The 24,094-nt window shown below is 45.2% G+C and overlaps 2 protein-coding genes across 3 annotated transcripts; both read left to right on the top strand.

Moving 5' to 3' along the window:
- Positions 1-1,896: 1,896 nt before the first annotated feature.
- CLTA (clathrin light chain A) lies at positions 1,897-23,839 on the top strand. 2 transcript variants are annotated; one of them, XM_055302263.1, is made up of 7 exons: positions 1,897-2,240; positions 9,728-9,765; positions 11,792-11,909; positions 16,797-16,908; positions 21,210-21,263; positions 22,386-22,421; positions 23,395-23,839. In XM_055302263.1, the coding sequence occupies exons 1-7, from the start codon at positions 2,024-2,026 to the stop codon at positions 23,564-23,566; spliced, it is 747 nt and encodes a 248-aa protein (XP_055158238.1). In that variant the 5' UTR covers positions 1,897-2,023; the 3' UTR covers positions 23,567-23,839. The 2 variants fall into 2 exon arrangements, with proteins under 2 accessions (XP_055158238.1, XP_055158239.1); XM_055302264.1 differs by lacking the exons at positions 21,210-21,263; positions 22,386-22,421.
- Positions 13,410-15,402, top strand: LOC129494923 (U6 snRNA-associated Sm-like protein LSm3). Its single transcript, XM_055302187.1, has 2 exons — positions 13,410-13,418; positions 14,733-15,402. Exons 1-2 carry the CDS (start codon positions 13,410-13,412, stop codon positions 15,039-15,041), a joined length of 318 nt encoding a protein of 105 aa, XP_055158162.1. The 3' UTR covers positions 15,042-15,402.
- Positions 23,840-24,094: the final 255 nt, after the last annotated feature.

The raw sequence follows: 24,094 nt of genomic DNA, 5'->3' as shown, positions 1-24,094 counted from the left end.
CTCACTGCTTTGGTAGTCCTCTGATGCCTTCAGAGAGATTTTGCCTCCTTGCCCAGCTTTCACATTCTCTTTCTAAAATAAAATAGATCTAAAAAAAACAATTGTCTGACTCTCTTGCCTCCTAAATGCTATCAGTTACCAAGCTCGGCGTACGTTCCCTCCATTATTTTCTTTCCATCAGAGCCCACTGCTCTGTTCTCTGAAATATCTTGGCCCCGGTCCTTCCTCCTGAACCACTGCAGGTTCAACTGCAGCACCTTCCCTAACAGACCTCTCAGCTTTCAGAACCCTTTCATATGCTTACACTGCCAGAAGATTCTTTCAGAACAGGGTTCTAGGGTATTGCCTGCTTAAAGTATTTCAAAGGTTCCTCATAACTGGTGAAATTCAGTACTAATCCTCACCTGGGCACTCAAGCCCTCCCTGACTTGACTCCACACTTGTTTTTCAGCTGTATCCATCTATTTTCAGGAATGAGTGCGGTCTGTCCCTCAGCCACTGTTGTGAGCATCCAGAGTTGTCTTCTTTGGACCCTCTCATGGTCATCCTTTCCCATTATCCTCTGCCCAGGGCAGGAGTGGTTAACTTAAAGCAGCCTTTCTTTCCAAAAAGATGAATGTGAAACTACTTCATATGTTATCAATAATATGTTTATGTTAGGGATGAGCATTAAACAAGAAGTGGGAGAAGAAAATTGAATTGCAGGGCCCAAAATTTTAGGTTTCCAATGTTTTTCTTCACAATTTTCCTACATTCCATACTTAAAATGACTAAAAATACATGCTTTAAACAATTACCTCTTTTTGCCACTGAAGACATGTATATTTTTAAAAACCACTTTACTGTCCCTTGCTATCACTGGAGACATCTTTGACCTCTGGTTGGCTGGTTTTTGTTTTTTCCTTTTTAGGGAGTGGTGGTGGTGAAGGAGAGAGGCCCTCCTGTTGGCCATTGCTTATCTCAACAAGAACACGGTTAACTGTGATCACCCAGTATCACTTCTATGCTGTAGACGAAACCCCCTGACGTAAGATAAGATACTGAAGGAATTTTAGAGAAAGCTCTCACTCTTCTTAAGCTGACAAGATACGTCCATCCAGGAGGCTGTACCATTACCAAGGTGCCCAGAAGACCTGGGTTTCCTCTTGATGCATCGCTCCCTGTGTGATTTTAATCCCTTCCCAATAGAGGGGTCTGTTTCCCTAGGAAATTCCTAGGTGGTCCCTAAGGAGTGTTTCAGTTCTAGAAACTTCCGTCTAGCCCTGATAAGATGTACTGGCTGCAAAAGGGCTTTGGAAAGGAGAGATAGTCACCTTTTTAGAAGAACACCGTGGGGTGGAAAAATCAGAGTGGATTTGAATCCGCCACGTTTAAGTCAGGCGGCTCTACACGGGGAAACAATCCAGGTGAGGCGAACGAATTAACAAATACAAAGTTTTTAATAAAGCCAGTACACAGCCACGAGAGGGTTCATTCTTCCCAAGAAGCCTGGGAGGGATGCAGTGCAGGATTCACGAACGAGGAACCGGGGTTCAGAAAGCCTAAGGAGCCTGCCTCCTCGGTAGTCGACCGACCGATCGTTGCCGCCCTCATTTCACCTCACCTCTGGCTTGGGCCCTGCAGTCTCCTCAGAAGCGGCAGTCCAGGGTCAGGGAGCACCAAAGGCCCAGCGGGGAAGGCCGCTGAAGTCAAGCCACTTCCGCCTCCCTCGGGCCTCGCTGGGCTCGCCACCCTCACAGCCGGCGCAGCCCGAGTCACGAGTTTTCCTCGGGGACCCGCCCCTCCGCCTGCTGATTGGGCAGTTCGGCAACGATTTCTGTGCTCTGATTGGTTGTGACCGCCCCGGCTCTCCCACACCGCCTACACCAACCGGATATACGGGCAGGGTTTCCGCTTCCGCCTTCTCCCTCCCGCTTGTCGTCGGATCGCGGTCGCCGCCACAGCTGCCGCTGCGGGGCGCGGTGTTGGTGGGTCGGTTGGCTTGTCTCTCAACGTCGGTGTCCGTGCCGTTGAACTGCCGGCCATGGCTGAACTAGATCCGTTCGGCGCTCCCGCCAGCGCTCCTGGCGGCCCCGCGCTGGGGAACGGGGTGGCCGGTGCCGGCGAAGAAGACCCGGCCGCGGCCTTCTTGGCGCAGCAGGAGAGCGAGATTGCGGGCATCGAGAACGACGAGGCCTTCGCCATCCTGGACGGCGGTGCCCCCGGGCCCCAGCCGCACGGCGAGCCGCCGGGGGTTCCGGGTGAGAGTGCGGCCGCGTTTGGGGCGGGAGGACTTGTATAGAATGGGCCCTGAGTGGGTCTGAGCGCTCTCTGTAACTCTTGGTTCTTGGTTCTTGCTGAACCGGGAGATTAAGGAAGGGTGCAAACAGGAAGCGAGACCCCGGCCCAGTCATAGCAGAAACCTAGGTTCGGGGAGCCTGCTCAGTGGTAGGAGTATGTTTGCTCCCGGACGGGGCAGAGCGAGAAAGCAAAGAAAAATTGGGTGACAGTCCGGCTGAAGAGCTCGAAGAAGCCCATTCAGTTCAGGAACTTTTCAATGAGCACTTGCTGTGCTTTGAGCCTGGGGCTTTGAAACAGCCGCATTGGCGCAGTTTGGCCAGACTTAAAGGCGAGCCTGAGCCCGGCACGGAACTAGTTATTAGGAAAGGAGAGCAGAAAGAATGAGAATAGTAGTATCGTTTTTGAGAGATGTACAAACAAAAAAAGCGCAAATCAGCATCTAAGCACTTCAGGTGTGCAGAATGTTGGATTATGGGGAGGGAAGGAGGCGTGAATAGTGAACTCGAAAGGTGATCTAACCCTGGACGAAAAAACTCCAGCCAAAGAAGGGTGAGAGTTTTACCTTTTGTCGATCGGATTATGGCCGGTATTTCTGGAGCTCTACTTCCTCTGGGAACAGCTTTGGTAGGGCAGTGTTACCTAAGCAGAATTTAAGATTAGCCTGGACTGGTCTTCCATAAGGTGAATAGAGAATGTGGCGTGGCCTTTTCCCAGCCAAACTCAAGCAAAGACAAAAAAAAATAGCAATAGGATGCGGGTTTGACCTTTGAATGCCTTACCTTTGTGTGATGCTTGGAATTACGGTGGGAAGAAAAGAGGAGTGGAAGAGACCTTTTCAGTTGTATGAGGAAGTAGGATGTTAATGAGACCTGGATTTTCATTTACTTAAACTATTCAAATTAAAGGAGAAAAGGGTACTGGTGGGACTGATAGGAATGTTTATATTACTCTAACCTCAAACCTTAAGGAGCCAGGCAGATGACATAAATGAGAGAAGCCTGCTGGGAATGAGACACTATGGAGTGCTGGAGCCTGAGGTTTTGGTGCACTGGAGTTGTGCTCTGTGAAAGCAGACTCAAATTTCAAATTACTGTGCCAGTCAGGTGGAACCATTTTTGTGTGTAGGGGTAAGGAGACTGTTCATTTGAAGCCTCTGAGGTTTATTTATTCATTTATTCATTTATTCATTCATTTATTTTAGACATAGAGAGAGAGGCAGAGACACAGGAGGAGGGAGAAGCAGGCTCCGGGATCCCTGGGTGGCGCAGCGGTTTAGCGCCTGCCTTTGGCCCAGGGCGCGATCCTGGAGACCCGGGATCGAATCCCACATCGGGCTCTCGGTGCATGGAGCCTGCTTCTCCCTCTGCCTATGTCTCTGCCTCTCTCTCTCTCTCTCTCTCTCTCTGTGTGTGACTATCATAAATAAATAAAAATTAAAAAAAATGTAAAAAAAGAAGCAGGCTCCATGCCGGGAGCCCGATATGGGACTCGATCCCGGGACTCCAGGATCGCGCCCTGGGCCAAAGGCAGGCGCTAAACCGCTGAGCCACCCAGGGATCCCCAGCCTCTGAGTTTTTATACTGCACCATGTTACCTCCTAAGCGAATCAGCCCCCGAATAAGAACTTACACGAGAATACACCTGTAAATGTGAATTACAGCAGGCAGGTTGGAGTGACCTGAGCTGTGGCTGGGAGATGAAGTTAGGTTTAGTAGGGTTTTTGTTGTAGGGTGGTGTTTATTAACATTTGCCTGAGAATCCTAAAAATTAACTTCTTATATCCTTAGTTTACTACTCCTCATTTAATAAAAGAAAACTTGAGCCCTGCAGAGAAATGACTTGCTTAAGAAAAGGCAAATTACGAGCTATGCCCTCAGTTTCCCTACCCGTAGACCGTACCATATTCTGGTGCAGTTGTTTCAGCAGGGGTAACATGGTACAACAGACTGTCATTTCTGAAAGGCAGTGTGGCTGTCTTGGGTAGGACGGAGTTGGGAGAATCTGGACCTGTACCTAGAAAACTGTTCCGATTCAAGGACAACGTTACTCTTGCTTACAGTTGTATCCCTAGCACATAGTAGATACTCACAAAGGCATGAACAAAAATACCAGGGCCAAGAGTCCTGTAGAGACAAATCTTGATGACGGCAGTTTGGAGAGATAAAAGGGAGAGGGTAGATATGGACACACAGGTTTCTTGTGCATTAAGCTTTTAGCAAAGGGAAGGAAGGGATGATTGCTGACTTAGTTTCTAGGAAGGACTTTCTTAGTGAACTAAGCATTTAGTGATTTGAAGCCAGACCTCTGACAGTGTTGTTGAGGTCGGCAGTAGTGCAATGGTCAGCACTTCCTTCGGGGAGTAGAGAACTAGTTGGACACTTTTCTTTCCTTTGAAAGAGGCATGCTAGTGGTTGAGATTCTGTGCTACCTAAACTGCTTGAGTGTGATTTTTAACTTTGTGGTCTCAGGCAATTAGGTAACCACCACTGCATTGCCTTAGATTTTTCGCCTGTAAAATGTACAGATCTATACCACACAAGGTTGCTAGGATTACATTAGTACCTGAAAAATGCATACACGCAGTACTGGGTATATCACTGCCACAGTACCTGACTATACTCATTCCTTGGGAGTAGGGGGAGGGAGGCATTATAAAGCCTATAGGCTTTGGGGTGTGCTGAGGAAACCGATTTTAGGAGGGAGCCCTGTATCTGATGTGTTACTCTACCAGAGCTACATCAGCAGGAGGCTCTTAACAGATTGAGGATAAAGAGGAACATAGCTAAACTCTTCCCGGCTCTGGGGAAACTCCCAGGAAGGATGATAGCAGGCAGAAACCAGAAGGCCTGGGATCCCTGGGTGGCGCAGCGGTTTGGCGCCTGCCTTTGGCTCAGGGCGCGATCCTGGAGACCCAGGATCGAGTCCCATATCGGGCTCCCGGTGCATGGAGCCTGCTTCTCCCTCTGCCTGTGTCTCTGCCTCTCTCTCTGTGTGTGTGACTATCATAAATAAATAAATTTTAAAAAAAAATTAAAAAAAAAAAGAAAGAAACCAGAAGGCCTGAGCCTTGGAGGACTCCTTCAGTTGTTAGGAAACCTGGAGAAGAGGTAGTTTAGAAGTGGGGGGGTGACCAGCAGAGTGAAGTGGCTCAAATATTGAAGAAGAGCAAGTGGTGAGGAAAGAAGCAGCAGCATGAGTCTAGAGCTGTTGAAAAGCCCTCAATTTTGAGGGCTGAGGAGGGAGGAGGAAAAAAGGTGACTAAGGAGCTGCTGTGAGTGTGGCAGTGAGGCACCATTTGTTTCTGACAAGTCTCTCCTTGGAGGAGGAGGAAGAAAGGCAAATGAATTAAAGCTTTCTGGAAGAGGAGATGAATTTTCTTGGTAGCAGTGGTCGAGGGAAGTTCAGGGAAATTGCACACGTGATAGTTTGTAGTACTGCACGCTTAATGAATGCTGGTTCTCTGTAGCTTCAGATCCGTGCAGTAACTGCAGGCTAGGTAGTGGCGTCCTATTTCAGATAAGGAATCATCATGGAACTTAAGCAGTGTTCCGAAGGTAGCAAGCTAATACATGTCTCCACTGTAATTCAACCCACATGTGCTTGACTTCAGTGGATGGGCACCATGGGAAGTCGTGGGTAGGTTTGGGACAAATTATCTGTCTTTTCTGGAAACTTATACTGGCCCTTGTTTCTCCCTGGAGTTCCTGAGATGCCCTACAAAGTTTCCTTTGGGGGCATCTGGTTTCTTAGCTTAGCTGTCCTCATAAATCAGGGCCTTTGATATCTTTCTGCATATTTTTGTAGCAACAGGTAGTTCTTTGACTTAGGCCAGTTGAATGTCACCACAGTAACTAAGAAGAGCTCAAAGCACTTGCTGGGGGTTTGGATGAGTTTTCAATTCTAAAGGACAGGCAACACGCGATTTAGGAGGAAGTATGGGATGAGAATTCTAGTTTTGTGTATGGAGTAGTGATCAAAGTCTTCCCTATTGGAATGGCCCTGGGCTGGAATATATTAACTGGATAGTTGGTGTGTGAAATGTAATATATTAACCAGAATTTAGGCCAAGGACTGGCCACACTAGCCATTGTAAGCTCCAGGAGTCAAAATTATCTCACTCTTTCTGTCTGACATAAAAATACCAAGTGGATTAAAGAGAGACATTTTTGTCTTTTTAGTACCAAAAGAAAAGTGACTAAGAGCAGGAAAGTCTTTGAGCATAAAAGCAGATACAGAAATCCTAAAGGAAAAAATTATGCCCATATACAATTTTTTTTAAAGATTTTATTTATTTATTCATGAGAGACACAGAGAGAGGCAGAGACACAGGCAGAGGGAGAAGCAGGCTCCATGCAGGGAGCCTGATGTGGGACTCCATCCTGGGACTGGACTCTAGGATCACTCCCTGGGCCAAAGGCACCAAACCACTGAGCCTCCCAGGCACCCCCTGCCAATATACAATTTAAGTAGCTCTAGGTGTTAAATACTATAAATCATATAAAATGACAATGGAGGGAATATTTGTAATATGAGAGGACAAATAATACAAAGTGAATACTTAGAGATCAAAAGCAGAAAAATGGCCAAAACTCAAGACAATTCGGTAATGAAGAAAACCAAATGTCAGCTACATGATTACCTCACAAGAAATAAGATCAGTGTGACAAAAGCTATCTTTTTTTTTTTCCCCTGCTATCAACTTAGCAAAAAATTTAAAAATCCAAAACTCCGCCTTTAGTATCATTGAGTCTAAGAAATGGGGCAGTCATGTGCGAAGGATGGTAATATAAACGGAGGCAGGTGGTCATGATTAGAAGTTTTTAAAATGTATATCCTGTGACCCAGGAATTCTCTGTCTTGAAGGTTGGCTGCTGGAGGGTCTTCAGGGTGACCAGCATGGTCTCACCATGTAATTCCACTGCTAGGCCACTCTGGGTGCTGCCCATTGGGTATGGTCTATGCTAGCAATTCTGCATCAAGGAATTTGTTACTGAGGAGCAATTGAATACCCACCCCCCAAATACTTTTATTAGTTTTGAGGACAAGCTTCATATTTGTAAAACTTAATAGAATACTTTAAAAATTATGTAGGTGAGTGGCACACAGCTTAAATTAGTAAAAAAAAAAAAAAAAAAAAACCACTGACAAAACTATAAGACACTCATTTTTGTACTATATACTATAGTATAAAGTATACTATACTATAAAGTATACACAACAGTGAAATTAAGAGAAGTATGAGAAATATGTTGAAATAAGAAATACAACCAGCAGTTGACACCTAGATCAGAACTGATACAGGCTGGTAAATGCTTAGGTTCTGCTGTTTGCATTCACATGGCTGATCATCAGAGGATCAAGCCTCTGACTGCCTGGCCTGTTCAGGTATTGCACCACTTTGTAAAGGCTGATCATCTCGTAACACGTGCATTTAATATTTTTCTTATATCTTAAAAAATTTAAGAGAAAATGCTGTCATTAATTATCCGCCCCTTCAGGAACACCTTATTCATCTTTCAGGGAAACCTATACACACTTGAAGGTTATTTGTGAAGTGCTGCTACATCTAGGCTTATTGTGAGGATTAAAACTTAATGTATATAAAGTGGTAGACACTGGCACATTGGAAACAGTAGTAGATATTTTCGTGCTAAAAAAATTGAGAATTTAAGGACATAGGGGAATGAATTACTAAAAAGCATATGTTGTAGGAGTCCAGTGTTGCTGAAAGAAATTTTATGTATGTGCATTACATAAAGGGTAGAAGCCAACGGGCTGAGCAGTGAGATTATGTGGCATTTTCTTCTATCTATCCCCTCCTTTTTTTTTAAACAATGTTTTAGTATCACAGGGGCATGGAGGGGAAATGATCTAAAAAGTTTTCAATACTCCCAAAGCCAAGAGTGGAGTAATTGGGAGAAGCAAGAGAACCAAAAGAATGGATAACATGTTAGGGTTGGTTTGGAAAGTAGGCAGTTTGAGTTGGGTTTAGTTAGGAATCAAAAAGACCAGAGCAGAGGTCTGGTCTATTAGAAATCCCTAATACAGAGGGAGGCTGAGAGTACCCCACCCCAGGCTTTCAGGAAAGTTGTGATGTTTCCATATACTACCTTCTGCGGGCCTTATGATGGTGGCCTACACTAACTGCTTGCTTGACATCCCTTTTTCTACATGGGTTCTTGTGTCTTTTTAGGTGCATCTTCTCTCATCTTCCATATCCCACCCCCAAGCAATAAGATGGTCATTGTAGTTTGAAAATATTTGGATAAAATAATGGAAGTCCTGCGTAGTAGGTAGTAAATATGGATTAGTCAGCAGATCTAGAGTACAGAATGTGTAAGCAGAAGCTAAATCTTTATGGTGCCTGTATCAAGGCTTTTGAAGGAAGGCGGAGCAGCCACCCTGGAGGGGTGGTGTGAAGCCCTGTACGTACTGCCTCTTTGTGACAGCTTGTAGGTCAGGGCAGAAGTTATGACGTCTACCTACCAGGCCAGTCGGGTAACTGAATTAGTGAGATATGGAATGGGTCTTAAAAAAAAAAAAAAAAAAAAAAGAGACAGACTGGGGTCCTAGCAGATAGACCAGAGCATGTTATATATAAAGGCTGCCCTCCTTTCATACAGGCCCAGGATTGCCAGATCTGTCTGCCTGCCCTCACCCATAAACCTGGACATCCTGAATTTGTGAAATTTTCTGACTTAAAAGTCTGTGTTTTAAATATGTTTAGCCTGTGGACTACCATTTTGTACTATATGGATTGATGGTCTCCAGGTCTTACTTAAAAAGACCTTTTCCATATTTTTCAGGTGGCCTTTTAGCTCATGAATTAATTGTGCCGGTAAGATGGGATTGTATCCCACGCTGGTTTGTGTTTGTTTTTTTTTTTTTTTTTTTTTTGTAACTTACATGCTTGAAAATACCAAATTTGGTATGCCCAAATTTTACTATCCCAGACTAATTCCAAGGGCTCTAGAGGAATTAGCTCAAGAAGTCTTAACTGTAGACCCTCAGGTCTCCAGGCACAGGATGGAGAGTCCTGACTCCTGAGAAAGCATCTCAGTTTAAACATGAAGCTGCATGTCCCCGCTTACTGAATGATTTCAGACCCCACTTTCCCTTTGCCTTCTCCAGAACTTTCAGAGAGAAATACTTGCTCTATGAGATTCTTCTGACAGGCATCCATGTGTTTTCTCTCTAGGGAGACCAAAAGCTTTTGAACTAGGGCCTTGGTACAGGTTTGTCCATACTTTGGTGAAGTGATTTGTGTATAAGCACATCTTGGTTTCATTAAACAGGAAGTGGTTCAGGGTTCCGTCTAGTGCCCAGCGCGGGGACAGCATTGCTCTAACTTACAGTACCTACAGCAGATAGTACTGTATTCTCTGTAATGCTCTGGGCCAGCATTTGACTAGCCCTGACTGACAGACTGAAATTTTGTGTCTTGCAGATGCTGTGGATGGAGTGATGAATGGCGAGTACTACCAGGTACAGAGTACTCTGATTACATTAGAAGATAGTGGTTGAGTCCTCCTTTCCTGTGATTTGAATTGAATTGACTGACCTAGAAAGGACCCCACTCCTTTGACTTCCCTAGATGTATTAGCATTAGGTATGTTACCTGCTAAAATGGAAGGATTTGAAGAGAAGTGACATTGATCATTGCTTTTAAAATACTACTGCCCGGCCCTAGTGTTACCAGTTTTATTCTCAAGAAATGAGCCTTCATGGTGATGATGAGAACAGTGACTAAGTTAAACTCTATGTGCCATGTAGCGTGTCAGGCACTGTTCTACTTAATTCTCTCAACAGCCTGGGGGACCTGTACTTTTGTTCCTGTTTTACACATGAAGAAACTGAGGCACAAAGTAGTCTAAAAGTAACAAAGCTGGTATGTGGTGGGGCCAGCATTTGAACCTTTGAAATTATATGGGGCAGGGGGAGGAGGGGTAAGGAGGGCTGGAATTTTTGGTGACTTGCCATTATTTTCCCTCTGTATCACTAAGCGTTGAGTTGCTAGCCCAGCTCAGATCAGCTTAAACCCAGAAAAGTCTTACCAGTTTGTATAACTGAAGTGTCCTAAGACCAGGACGCGGATTCCATTCCCCTAGGACTCTGGCTCTGCTTGCTGAATGTGCATTTTTGTGCTCAAGCTTTTTTTATGGTAGTTGAATGGCTGCAGCACTTCTGGGCTTCGCATGTGCATGTCGTATTATCTAGAACAAGATGGAGGCTTCTCCTCTTGTCCCAACCACCTAACAAAAATCCCGCATTTCCTTCTGGACGCACTGGACGTAGTCATTATAGCCTGGGGAAATCCCACGATGCTTTGCTTATGCTTGGGTTTCTGCCCTTCCCTCAACCGGTTAACTGGCAAGAAGGATGTTCGTCTAATTGGTTTAAAACAAGGATGGACTGACTTTTTCGTGAAGTACAGGTAGTAAACATTTTAACCTTTGTCATAAGGTCTGTGTCCAACTACTCTTGCTGTAATGTGAAAGCATCTCTAGATAGTATAGAAACGAATGGACATGGCTGCGTTCTGGTAAAAATTTAATTATTAAAACAGACAGCTGGCCTGGACTCTAGTTTCCAGTGCCTGGTTAGAGGGAGACAGATTGGGGTTCAGATCCAGGCTCTACCTCCTACTAGCTGTGAACTGGACATGTCCTTTTCTCGATGCCTCAGATTAGTCCCCCAGACGTGAAATGGGAATACAAACTTGACAGGTTGCTTGGGAAATAAAGCTTTTATGTGCTTGACACATCGAAAGTGTTAAGTTAGTTACTAATACTTTCAGTAATTCTTCCATCTTTTTATAGTCTGATTAGGTTACCCTGGAATTTATATCCTAGTTCAGCAGGTGAAAAATTTTCTAAAGATAAAAGTGTATTTGAGTTTTATCAATTTATAAGCTGTCAGACCTTACCCACTATAAAGAAGAATCTGTCCCCTGCCCCCCCCCCCCCCACAGACACACCTGTGACCCTGTATGCTTGCCTTTTTATTCTTTTCCTTGGTGTGACCAGTGACTGCGCATTTTCTTTTGGACTCTGTTTTACCCAGAATTCACATAGTTTGGTTAGATGGTATTAAGTGATCTTTTTCCTGCATTGTATAATAGCATTTTGAAGTTTTAGGTCCTAGGCTTTGCTGTGCAGTGTATTTACCTTTTTTTATTGTGAAGATCCCACATAAGCTGTGTGGGAAAACACTTTTTCCTAATAAGTCTGTTACCCACCTCCCCGGCTTTCCTCTCCCACTGCCGTCCCATTCATTAACAGGTGTGGTCATAACTACTCTGCCTCCCCTGTGGATTGTAAGGATTGTGTGCAGTAGTGTTGAGAGCTCCCTGTGAGCATGTAGGGTTGTGCTGCTGATTTTAAAGTAATCCTTCAACATTTGACAGCAGCCATCAGTGCTGTGCCTAACCAGGGCTATTCTATCAGGGGTGAGGTACGTTTCGGGAAGGTGTGCTTGGTGCTGATAGAACACAATTGTGTTTTGTGTTAAGGAGAGTAATGGTCCAACAGACAGTTACGCAGCTATTTCACAAGTGGATCGATTGCAGTCAGAGCCTGAAAGTATCCGTAAATGGAGAGAAGAGCAAACGGAACGCTTGGAAGCCCTTGGTAAGGAATCCTTTTCTGTCTTTGGGTGTCTGTTTTCAGTGGAATAGTTGACCTTGACTCTTAGCCCTTTTTAACTGAAATTGGCTAATGTCCTTATCTAGTTTTTAGGAAGGTCTCTTCCTTAGCCTGAGAGTCACAAGGCTGTGCACAGGGAGATGCTTGATCACAGGCCATTTTGTAAGGATTAGGGCAGCTCCAAGAGCCCCCACTGAGTGCATTCTCTCAGGAGGAGCAGACCGGGCTGTGGAGAGTCCTGAGCTTGAAGTGAAAGACTAGGTTCAAAGCCCAGCCTTGACTCTTCCCAGCTGTGGGCACTTGGTGCTTCAAACCTCGCAGAGTCTGTTTCTTCATCTGTGGGGTAGGATCAGTGTTAGCAACTCCAGGGGTGGTCTGAGATAGTATTTATGAGAGCTTGTATAAACTTGAAGGTCTCTGTTGAAAGACTTCAAAATCCATTTATCATTTCTAGGCTGAATTTAAGTTAATGCTTTAAGAAGGAAATGTGAAGTATGTTAGAAAACATGTACAATATGGTTTTCCCACTCTAATATACCTGGAAGCTAAGTTCTTCTGTTTCTGTGGGTGAGGAGAGTGAGAATCCTAGAATAAGTTTTTGAATCACACAGCTAAGAAATGCTAGAGTCAGAATTCAGCTTACATCTGCCCCACTTCATAATCCATACCCACCCATCCCTTCAGCCACATTGCGTTTAGTGTACACTGTCCCACCAGGTGGGCCAAGCCCCAGGTCAGTGCCAGCTAGCCTGGCCTTTGGGGAGGAACTGTGTATATGGATTGTTGCTTTTGGTCAAGACCAGAAGACTTGGTATCTGTACATAGGTGGGTTGCAGAGGTATGGCACAATTTGGAGATAAAGCCATGGGGTATTCTTTTCTCAACTTTTTATTAAAATTGCAAGCACGGGGTGCCTGGCTGGCTCAAGTCAGTAGAGCATGCAACTTTTAATCTTGGCGTCATGAGTTTGAGCCTCACGTTGGATATAGAGATTAGTTAATAAAATTTCAAACACCAAATAGTTGAAAGAAGAGTAAAATGAACTTGTGTGCACCCCCTGGGTTCAGTAATTAACATTTTGCCATATTGGGTTATCTTTATGTAAATGAAGTATATATGTGTGTATGTTTTATACACACACATTTCTGATCCACTTTCAGATACATCCTGTATTTCATGCCTAATATTTTAACGTATATCTAGAAATAATTATATTTTTCTGTGTACTTACAATGTCAGTATTATTATTCCTTCTTGAGAACCACTGAATTAGTAAAAACTTAATTGCTTGTTTTTCATGTGGGGTAATGGACACTTAGAAGTGTGACCCAGTTAGTGCCAAATCTGTTCTCTTTCCAACCTGGTCTCTGTGGCTTTCAGAAAAATGGGCACACTCCTATTTGGACCTTTATGGTACTATCCAGTAGTCCTTTCTTTGATGGAAATAACAAAAGATACCTGTTCTGTCTGGTAACCACTAGCTACATGTGGCTGGTAAGCACTTGAAATGTGCCTGGTAGGATGGAGAAACTGAATTTTTAATTTAATAAACAGCCACATGTGGCTTGTAGCTACTGTATTGGAGAGCAGCTTTAAAAAGATGAAAATTGTCTTCATGGTGCTAGCAGCTTTAGTCCTTGCTTGTTTTTCATGTGTCTCTTCTGAGTGGGCTGAGAGGCAAGACTTCACTAGTACAAGTATTTGTCCTGTTACCAAGCCCAACTTTTTTCTCTTTCCCATGGTTTAGCAAAGTTGTCTTCTCCATGGAAAGAGTACACTTTGGTGTCTGGAAAAATTGCAATCTATTTTTTTTTTTCGATTATCAGATTGGGCACTTTGGGAATATTTCATGAAGTGTTTTCTTAACTCAAAAAGCTTTTTTAAAGGAAGTCAAACATTTGGCTTTGCAATTGAATTAAATTGGTCTGTGAACTAGGTGTTTCTTCAGTTTTGTTTTTTTCTTTGCAAGAACTGTGAGAAGGCACAAGATACTAAAAATAGAGAACCCGTATGTGTGGTTTTCAGCTTAGCTGGTGACTGCGTTCTCACATAGTTCTCTTTTCCACGAACAGTTATAAGGATTGCCAGAAAAGACAGCTGTCCATGTGCCCTGCTCTTTAAAGGGGCTCATCCTTCCCTCCTCCTCCTTCTGCCCAGATGCAGAGGTTGTATTGTGGTTTGGATCTTGGTCCTATTGAGCTAAACATTTAAGAATTCTAAATTTTTTTTTTTTTAAGATTTTATTTGGCAGAGAGCACAAGCGGGGGAGGGGCAGTGGGAGAGGGAGAAACAGACTCTCTGCCAAGCAGGAAGCTAGATCCCAGGACCCAGAGATCATGACCTGAGTCAAAAGCAGGTGCTTAACTGACTGAGCCACCAAGGCATCCCAAGAATAAATAACAAATTCTTATTACCAGTATCACTTTTCAAAAAGCTTTTATAAAGCTTTTGTCTTTCAAGAAGACAATTTAAAGGATGGTTTTATGCAGTAACTACAATCTGTGCAGATGGTTAAAATTTTTATTTAGTTTTTCAAAGATAAATTTCTATGCAATTTTGTTCCCAGTATATTAAAACTTAAAAAAATCATTAGACTACACAGATGGGAAATACCAATCAAAAAGTAATGTTTCAGAAGTGATTTCACTACTCTTGAAAAGAAGATTTTAACCTTGGTGTTCTTCAGTTTCTTGTCCCTATGCACTGCCAGCCCACAGCACCTCCCACTGCATCACAGCTCCCTCCATCTCTTCTGTTTGATGCCGTAGACATGTATCAGAAGTCTCCTGTATAGGCAGGGTTTGAAAGACAGTGGACAACGTGGACCAGCAACAAACTATCAACACCGTAGAAAAGCCCCTGGATCTCATCAGGCTCAGCCTGGATGAGCAAATTTATGTGAAAATGAGAAATGACCGAGAGATTCGAGGCAGATTACATGCATATGATCAACATTTAAATATGATATTGGGAGTTGTGGAAGAAACTGTGACTACTATAGAAATTGTTGAAGAAACATATGAAGAGATATATAAATCCACAAAACGGAATATTCCGATGCTTTTTGTCCGGGGAGATGGTGTTGTCCTAGTTGCTCCTCCATTAACAGTTGGCTGAAACAAAGAATTTATCGTGTATGGAATATAGATTTTGTATGATTGCCTCTTTCAATGTAGAAGACATCCAAAAGAGAAACCTGCATTCATTTTGATATTAAGAAATGACCAAGGATTCTTCCACTCCTGAAATGAGTTGATTTGCAGATAACTCAAAAATTCTTTTTTTTTTAATTTATTTTTTTAAAGATTTATTTATTTGTTTATTCATGGAGAGAGAGAGAGAGGCAGAGACACAAGCAGAGGGAGAAGCAGGCTCCATGCTGGGAGCCCGACATGGGACTCAATCCCGGGTCTCCAGGATCACACCCTGGACTGAAGGCGGCGCTAAACCACTGAGCCACCCGGCTGCCCTAACTCAAAAATTCTTAAGCTAAAGGGTATTTTAATTTTTTTTCCAACTCTTTCAATAAATGTGATCACCAGGATGCAGGAAAAAAAAAAAAGTCTCCTGTATAAACTTGAGTCATCAGTGGAAATCTGAATAAAAGAATTCTGAGTGGGGTGCCTGGGTGGCTTGGGTCATGATCTCAGGGTTTTGAGATTGAGCCTCATGTCAGGCTCCACGCTGGGCTTGGAGCCTCAGAATCTCCCTCACCCCCCAACCCCTGCATTTTGCTCTCAAAAAAAAAAAAAAATCTGGTATCACCTTCTAATAAATAACCAGTTCTTTGCAATCTGAAACTTTGGGGGAGTTTCTAGCTGCTAGCAAGCTATTTCTAGTAGTTAGACACCGCCTTCTGCAGGTTACTGTTAAGACTTTCTTGCAGAAGCCTTAAAGATGCCCCCAGAGTACTTAATTTCTTCCCTTTGAGTGATTACTTGCCACCACCACCACTGCTTCCTACTCTCTCCAAGGATGCTAGCTAGTTATAGGTTGGGCTCAGTTCTGCCACAAACTCACTGCATTCTAAGCAGGAATAGATGTTTTGTGGTCCTTCTCACCTCTTAACATCTATATTCTACTCTTCCCTGGTTCCTGAATCATTTCTGCCTTGGGTAATTTCAACAACAACTCTCTGCTTCGTAGAAATGCTTCTACAAGATTTTTAGTTAAGAGAGTGCCACCTTGTGTTTTACAAAACCATTGATTATCAGAGTTGGGGTGTTAAATCTAGTTTATGAGAAGATTTTGTAAGATTATCTAATAGATTAGTATCAGTGGTCCACCCTGAACTAATATTAGCATTATTAAAGAATCATCCTGGGGCACCTGGGTAGTATAGTTGGTTGAGCACCTGACTCTTGATTTCAGCTCAGGTGGTGATCTCAGGGTCCTGGGATTGAGCCCCTCGTTGGGCTCTGCACTCAGCACAGTCTGCTTGAGACTTTCCTCTCTCCCCCCCTTCTGCCTCCGCCACCGCCATGCTCATGTGTGTGCATGCACGCTCTTTCTCAAATCTTAAACAAAAAAAACCCTCTATAATTGCTTTTTCTCCAGTTGGAGCCCCCAAAGGCTTTTTTCTATGTATCCCACCCTCCCCTGCTCTCAAAAGAAACCATAAAACTAGTGAATCCACTAAGAGGTCAGTGGACTGGAAGAAAATGTGAAACACCTCAGACAGAATCACTAGACTCAGAGACTGGATGTACAAATAGGGAAAATAGAATTTTGTCTTCCCTCCTGACCTGTCTCTCCAGCACACACGGACACAAACTTGCACACACCATAAGCTTAATAAGACCACAAGAAATTGATGAAGCAAACTTTAGTTTGTGTTTTGCCTCATTTGTATTATTTTCCTTCCTTTCAAAGATGCCAATTCTCGGAAGCAAGAAGCAGAGTGGAAAGAAAAAGCCATAAAGGAGCTAGAAGAATGGTATGCGAGGCAGGACGAGCAGCTACAGAAAACAAAAGCAAACAACAGGTTAGTCTGTGGTGCTGCTAGCACTGCTTGCTTTCCAAGATTGAATCCCATTCATTTCTAACAGCCAGTAGAGTTCTCACATGCTGCCTCTTCTAGTGTGAAATGTCTTCTGCAAGTTTTGGGAAAAAGTACTTGAAACAAAGGTTGCAAGTCTCTTGGGTCTTGGGAGCATAATTCAGCCTGTCCTTTAGTCATCCCAGTTGTAATGAATTTGGGTCTTCAGCTAAGAGTTTGGTTAATCCATATTGCTTGTAATAGTATAAAACAGCAAAAGGGAAAGATAATATGGATCAAATCTACAAGTGGAAATGTAACCCTGAAATGAAGGGCCACTTTCATGGATATACCAGGAGCTCAGTACTTCTAAGATGATTATAGACCTGGTCATGTTGCATCCCCTAAATATAACCCTGCCCTCTGAAAGCTGCTTTACAAAGGGGTCCATTAACAGAAAAAGGGGCCCGTAACAGGGGTGACAAAACAGTTTGTAATTAAGTAGCCAAGGATGTTTAGACATGGTGACTTCAGAATTAAGGGTTTTCTGGGTAATTCTGTGTCTAAGAAAAATTTGATTTGACTTTTTAAAAATGTTCTTCACAGTGTGCTTATTTACTGAAGGTTAAGTAGTTGTGGGGAGAAACCAAGTTCGTGCTCCTGTCCCCACTGACCAGCACCATTGGTCTTTACTATTCCTCGCTTAAAGTCCACTTGGAAGCAGCTCAGAGAAAGATGGAGGCAGTGCTGCTGGCCTCAAGGCCAGGTCAGTGGCCTTCCCTACTGGATTCAGAGCCCATCTCTCACTCAGTGGTCACTCCACTACCTCAGTTGAGAGAAAGGCCAGACTGAGCCCCAGGGTATTTGTAATTTTCAGTAAAGAGCCTTTGGTTCCTACCCTCAGAGTTTAAGTGCTTTTGTCTCTGACAGCTCTTAGATGGAAATGTGCTAGAAAAGAAGGAGCAGACTGCTTTGCCAGCCAGCCTGTGCTAATTATTGTAGGGCAGCTACGGCAGAACAGAACTGGACTGTTCTGTGTGGTAGCCTTCAGCTACCTATTTGTTGGCCATCCTTGGTTCTGTCAGCTGCCCCTTAGACGGCAGGCTGCAGCTTGTGTCCTGTGGGGATGTATTCTCTAGGTGTGCCTCTTGGGATCTGAGTGAAGTTGTGTGTGATTAGTATGGTGAGGACTGCTCTCTGGTCTTGGTGTTGAGTTGCTCAGGGTAGCATTAGCTACCAGGGGTTCTCCTGAGCTTGCGATCAGTTTGAAGTGCTGACAGGTCCAGGCTGCTTTATTCTGTGCTCACTCAAGATGATTTACCCCAGGTACAAGTTCAGATCTCTAAGGGAAGAAGAGTGGGTACATGGGTACTTGGTGCAAGCACCGTGTGAGGCCCTGTTTATCCTACCAAGTTGCCCATGAGTCATTCTGCCCTGAAGTACTTGGTAAAACCAGGCTGACCCTCCCTGTTCAGGATCCCTGATGCGTAAACAAATTGATGTACAGATTCTCAGACGTAAATGACTATGTTGGGAATAGGCTTCTAATGCCTGAAATTTTTTCAAGCCAGTTTTGCTAATCTGTATCCCTCCTGTGAAGAAAGGGGCTCCATATACAGCTTCAGCTGTCCTTGGAGCAAATAAGCCTGTTTTTAGGAGCTCAGTCTCCAGGTTAGTCCCTTCAGTTTGGATTTAGAGCTTTAGTGCCTTTCTTGGGTTGAATGGTCTCATGGATGAACTTTCCAAGTTGCAGAGAAGGGAAGAGACTTAAACTTGCCATTAATGGAGAATATAGAGCTGTTTCAAAACGAGGTCACTTGCCTCGGAGAAACCTTGAAGCCTTGGGCTGACTGTGTAAAACTAGTAGCACACTGGTCATCGTCACCAGGGTTCCAGGATAGAAGGGATGGTTTTGACACTTTATTCCAAGTTTTCTTCATGGGCAGGGGCAGGAGGAGCCATTTACAGCCGTTGCGGAGGACTTCTTCCAACCCCTGGAGACTTTAACATTGCTGGCCACTCCCCCTCCATGTTTGACTCTAAGCAGCATCCCATCGGGCTAAAGGAGTAGGTCCCATTTATGTAAAGAAACTGTGTCTGTAGGTAAATAGGGGATGTTAGGAGTAAAAGAAGAATGCTCATTTCAGGCATGTGTCCTTTTCTCTGGATGACTTTAGCAGCAGCTGGATGTTTAAAGGAACCCCAAAGATGAGGGAGGCAGAGCAGTTTGAAAGAAGAAATGTGGTAGGTAGCGAGAGCCTGTTTTTATGAGGGTATAGCATCAGGCCTCCTGCCTTCTAGGTACCCTGAACTAAATCAGCACATGTGTGCCAGGCACGGTGCTGGGCAGTAGGCAGATGACAGTCAACACATCTTGCCTTCATGGCCTCTGTAGCCTGGTGTCCCTCCTCAGTTTGGCTTTTCTTTTATCCCCACTTGGGGCCCAAGTATCGCTTCAGAAGAGCCATGAGTTATTAGTGACAGCTTGTGGGGGAAAAAATCTCCATGGGAGCCAGTCATAACAGTGTTTACCTGAGACCCCAGACCATGTTCCCTTCCAAACCGTGACAGAAACATTTCCCCTTTTACAGGTAGCTCTGGTGCTAACTTTTCACCTCTTTCAAGACTTACAAAAGTTTGGGGAATCCATGATTCTCAGTGATGGCAAACATTTTTTCCATGCCCACCGGGGGCTCTTTATGTGTGTCGCCTCCTGAGCACCCTGTGGTCAGGCCCACGTTCCTCCTCCCGTTTCCCACAGGCTTCCCTGAGGATTGCTGCTTGCAGGCCCCTCTGGTGAGTGAAGAACAAACAGGTAGAGAGGCCGCCTATGTTTGTCATCATTTTCCATTTGTTCCATTTGTCTGTAATGGGGCTATGCTGTCAGTGACAAGTTCTTTAGTCTGGGGGCTAGCTGCAAAGGAGCAAAAGCCTTCAAGCTTTTGTTGTCTTAGTGATGTCTTGACCAGAGTCATTCAACCTTTATTTTCTACCAGTAGAAGCAAGCACAAGTTGAAACTGATTAGGGTTAGCCCTTTGTGTACACTAGAAGGATTATGCCTTTACAAGGTGGCCTGCCTTTCCTTTCCCACCCACTCATTTTGCCCACAAACAACTGTTTTCCTGCTGACTCACTTAGAGTTACAATCAGGCTGTTCTTTTTGCTTTCTTTAAATTTCCACAAAACAGCACTTATGTATAAGCCAAAATGGGAAAGAAGGAAGGCTATGTGTGAGTTTAAAAATAAACTGAAATAAAATTACTAGAATTTTCCTTCAAATAAATGAGCGAGCCTAGGTTAATGAGCAGGCATTGATGGTCCTTAAAAATGTCCCTTCCACTCCTGTGCCCCAAACTGACCTGGCAAAGGACAGGGTAAGACTCCTGGGGGCAGGTTTCCTGCTCACCCACAGTGGAGGGGGTGGGCTGGCTGGGCCCAGGGATTCAGCCTGGGGTGACAAGGTCTAAGCGCGCCTGTCCTCTGGGGTAGAAATGCTTCTACCCAGCATGCCCCCTTTCCTTTCTGTCCCCGAGCCCTGCCGTTTTGATCCATTATTGGTGTACGAGGGTTAAGTGAAGTTCTGGTTTCTGGGCTACCCCTTGTGACAGCATCAGGTCTGGCATGGACTGAGCAGACGGACCAGGGTATTCAGGGACAGACAGGAAGCCGGAGCCAGAACCCCTGGCTGCAGTTCTTTCCTCTAGACTACTCCTGTCCAGCAGCTTTTTCCTCTAAGTTGGGGATTTTGAAATCCACCTCTGTTCCCAGGATGCTGAAAACTGATCCCATGCAGTCAGGGTAGGGAAGCAGTAGGCAGATACTCCCAAGATAGAAGTGGCCTGGGGCGCAGCGCTCCAGCCTGGTGAGGCGGACCGAGGCAGCTGGGAAGCGGCGGCGCTGCCAGTGGAAAGTGCCCGCAGGCTGGCTTGCGAGTCGGCCCGCCTGGGCTGGGATAGGCGGCTTCCTCCCCAGGCCACCTGCTCCGTTCCGCGGCAAGTGTCAATGAGCACGCCGAGCCCTCACTTGTCGGGGTTGAGGACTGGACGGAATGGACGCGGTAGCTCTGGAAGGGCCTCCCTGGAAGTGGGTGCTGAGGCGTGCTGGCTCGTGCTGGGATGAGGCCGGGCAGGAGGTGGTAGGGCGTGCCCAGGAGCGTCCCCAGAAGGCCCCTCCGCCGCGCGGAGCCTCGGGAGCAGCTCCCGGAGCACAGTCGAGCCTCTGATATGGATGTGAGATGTTTCTGCTTCTCAATGTTCTCTCTTTTTTCCTGCCTGCTTGCCTGCCTTTTGGACCTCTTGCTGTCTAGGGTGGCAGATGAAGCTTTCTACAAACAACCCTTCGCTGACGTGATTGGTTATGTGTATGTTGCAAAACTAATTCCTTTTCCTGTTTTGATTCTACCTTTTGTTTAGAGTTAATGCTCCTGTTATGTCACAAGTTTCTTTGCTTTCTAAATTACTTCCAGTTGGCACTCTGCGGACTGCCTAAGAGTTATAAAGTTAGGGATATGATCTATCGATTGTCTTGCAGAAGCGTGACTCCCTTTAACTCTGATAGCCTTTTATCACATTCAGGATTTTGGAGGGAAGGAAGCAGATTCCCTTTTAAAATGTGGGTCATTTGTTGGGGAAGGCTTTGGGCCTGGGGTGGGCTCTAAGCTCTGCTGCCACCACTGCTGCCTCCAGGCTTGGGAGCCAGTGAGGGCAGTATTTTCTACAGTGGTTATTTTGAACATGTGGGATTGGTTGTTTCTCCCTTGGGAGCAGAGGAAGTTGTCTCATGGTGGGGGGTGGTCTGTAATGGTTTCTCTAGGTTGGAAATGGTTTAGTAGCCCGCTTCTGATGCCTGTCTCCCCACTTGGGCACAAAAAAATCCCCAGCTTTTTTTTAAGTCGAGCTAGCCAAAGCTGTCTGGTAAGGGGCCACTGTGGCTTTTCCCCCCAAAGAAAACTGCATCTTCTTGGAAAAATACTTAAGGACTCTTATTTTCAAAACAGTATTGCCAGAGAAGACTTGGAGACAATTCTTGCTGCTGTTTTCCTCAAAAATTAGGACTCAATTTTGATACAAAGGAGACGAGGGTAGAAGGAAGGACAACTTGCAGGGCAGGGTGGAAGGTAGGCTCATGGCCATAGAGCTGTGTAGGGCCCGTGACCTTGACATGCTCCTCCCTTTAGAATACAGAGTTGGGGTTTCCTGGGTCCCCAGATGCATTTGCAATGAGATTTGTGAAATGCTGGACTTACAGGTGGTGTTGGATTGATTTTTTTTGCACATTCTCTCTGGAGTAGAAATGGAGACTGGAAAGGTCGAGTCTGGGTTTGCTGGGCAGCAGGGTGGCCCAGCAAAGCCAGCTGCACGTTCCCAAGTGTAGATGGAGTGGCAAGGGCATGTCTAGCTTTACTGACCCATCTGCATTGAGCTCATTCTCATTTTCTATATCTGACCTAAAGTTTCTCTCGTTTCTTTTCTTCACCTTTAAGCACAAACATAAACCATCCTTGCTACAGCCTAGAACAGTTAAGTAAACCTTTCTCACTGCCCCTAACTGTGTGTGCCATGAAGTCGCAGTGTTGTAGTGGCTCTGGGCTTCAGCAGTGTTTGCCACGGCCATCCCTGTGAGTGCCACCCCTCCGTCCCCACAGACCAGTCATCTCCATCGCTTTCGCTTTGCCCGTGATGCTTGTTGGAGTAGATGAATAGAGTGTGTCTTTCCTCCTCTTTCCACTGTCCTTTCCGGGTGTAGCTCCCACCAGTTCGTTCCCAACTGGGGGTGGGCTGACCGTGATGAGAAAGAACGTGGGAGCAGCAGCTTACCACAGAGCGGCTAACACTGATTGGCTCTGCAGCCCCTAGGCGCCCACCCCTTCCTGAGCGGGCCATGGGGGGCTCAAGGAACCTGGCTGGAGGGAAATTGGTCAACTTTCAGCTGAACTGGAGAATGTCCCAACAAACCCCCTTCCAGAATGGCTTTAGTCTCTAGTGCCTGCTCGCATGGGAGCTGTGTCTTGAACTCCTTTTGATCTGCCCTGTTTCTCTCCAGCCTTAGGAATAAATCCAGAGGCTCTCGTGCTGTGACCGGTGGGCTTTTTAGAAGTGTCTCAATTCACTTGAAACTCAGAGCCCAACAGAAACTACCGTTCACTTTCTTGACCAGCTTGCTGCTTTGCTCCTGTTGATGAAGGCAGTGCATAGCTGGCTAAGAACTTGCTTTTTTAATGCTCTGTACCAACAGAGACAGAGAGAGAGTGAGCCCTGAACCAAACACCTGTATTCCAACATTTTACACAGCAGTCCGGGCACCCCGTGCCTAGGAGAACTGGCCCCGAGCCTGCTCCCAAGTCTGACCTGAGCCAGGGGCTGTTACTCTTTGGAAAACCAGAATGCCATTAAGTCAGGCGTGAAGAGGCAGTCAATTCTATAACGAGGCAGCCGCCAGGGAGCTCACAAGGGGTTCTGCATTAAACCAACATATTCTGTTGTTGCTTCCAGGGCAGCAGAAGAAGCCTTTGTAAACGACATAGACGAGTCGTCCCCAGGCACTGAGTGGGAACGGGTGGCCCGGCTGTGTGACTTTAACCCCAAGTCCAGCAAGCAGGCCAAAGATGTCTCCCGCATGCGCTCTGTCCTCATCTCCCTCAAGCAGGCCCCCTTGGTGCACTGAAGAGCCACCCTGTGGAAACACTACATCTGCAATATCTTAATCCTACTCAGTGAAGCTCTTCACAGTAATTGGATTAATTATGTTGAGTTCTTTTGGACCAAACCTTTTGTCTTTAGAGTTGATCATTGTTTGTGATTGCATGTTTCCTTCAGCTGTGTTCTCCCTGGCAGGCGGAGAGGAGGGGGAGGAAAAGAGGGGGGAAGCCTCCCAAAGGTAGCCTCAACCTCTACTTTTGTGCATTATTCTCAGAATAAATTTGTTTCAAACAATAAACATGAAGCTTCATTACTGACCTCAAGTCCTACTGCAGGTTGGAGATGATGAAATTTCCAGTTAATTTCTAGGACTGAGGTGGCTAAGCCTTTTGACCATCCCTGCCTTGAACTAAAAGAGCTCCAAGTTATCACAGTCTATAGTAGGATTCTCAGGGAGTCTCCATTTGGAGAAAGGGAGTTCCATGGCTAAAAATAAACCTCTCGTTGCCCACTTGAGATAGACCTGTGCCTCTCATCAACCCATTTTCTCCCA

Source organism: Nyctereutes procyonoides, unplaced genomic scaffold (assembly GCF_905146905.1).
Source record: "Nyctereutes procyonoides isolate TBG_1078 unplaced genomic scaffold, NYPRO_anot_genome, whole genome shotgun sequence".
NCBI classification, from domain to species: domain Eukaryota; kingdom Metazoa; phylum Chordata; class Mammalia; order Carnivora; family Canidae; genus Nyctereutes; species Nyctereutes procyonoides.
The sequence above is the reverse complement of the archived record's forward strand: the minus strand, read 5'-3'. Positions and strand labels throughout refer to the sequence as shown.